Source organism: Penaeus monodon, chromosome 23, assembly GCF_015228065.2.
Source record: "Penaeus monodon isolate SGIC_2016 chromosome 23, NSTDA_Pmon_1, whole genome shotgun sequence".
NCBI classification, from domain to species: domain Eukaryota; kingdom Metazoa; phylum Arthropoda; class Malacostraca; order Decapoda; family Penaeidae; genus Penaeus; species Penaeus monodon.
In genome coordinates, this window is record NC_051408.1 from 16,196,601 (window position 1) to 16,197,162 (window position 562).

Here is a 562-nt window from a genome sequence, read left to right on the forward strand (position 1 = left end):
TGCATTGATAAGCACAACAGATGCAACAGTATCAACAGAAACAGGTTATGATAACGATAGTGAGTACAGTCGCGACAGGAATAAAGTAATCATAGTAAGTTTAATTACAATTAGTAGTAATAAAGTCCGGAGTACCAACCTGTCCAGCTGCGGCAGAGGGAAGCCGTCGAGCGCCCAGGAGACGTGAGGGGTTGGTGCCCCTGACGCGATGCACTTTAAGCTCACTGAGGGGCCCGGCTGAAGCGTCTGGCTGATGAAGCGATATTCCAGCACAGGCGCTGAGTCTGAAGAAGAAAAAAACGATCTGATTACTCCCTTTTGAATTCGTCAGAGCTAAATTGTATCTCATTATTCAACCATGTTCTACGAGGAAGCACTTGGCAGCTCCCCGAGATCGTCTGCCTTCTTATCAGGCCTTCCTTAAACGGCGATGAATTAACTTTTCGAACTTGCAAGAGGACGGTTCAACTGCTCGTGTGATGGGACGAGATCCGACCCGAGGGTGGATGTGGTGATTCTGGATGCAGAGCGGAAGGGGGAAGGACGGGGAATAGAAGGGAGG

The 562-nt window shown here is 49.1% G+C and overlaps 1 protein-coding gene across 1 annotated transcript in view; it reads right to left on the bottom strand.

Moving 5' to 3' along the window:
- Window positions 1–562, bottom strand: part of LOC119588153 (Down syndrome cell adhesion molecule-like protein Dscam2) — a 164,747-nt gene that overhangs the window by 4,081 nt on the left and 160,104 nt on the right. Inside the window, 1 exon segment of the mRNA XM_037936858.1 lies at window positions 140–284. Within this exon segment, the coding sequence (XP_037792786.1) occupies window positions 140–284 (145 nt within the window).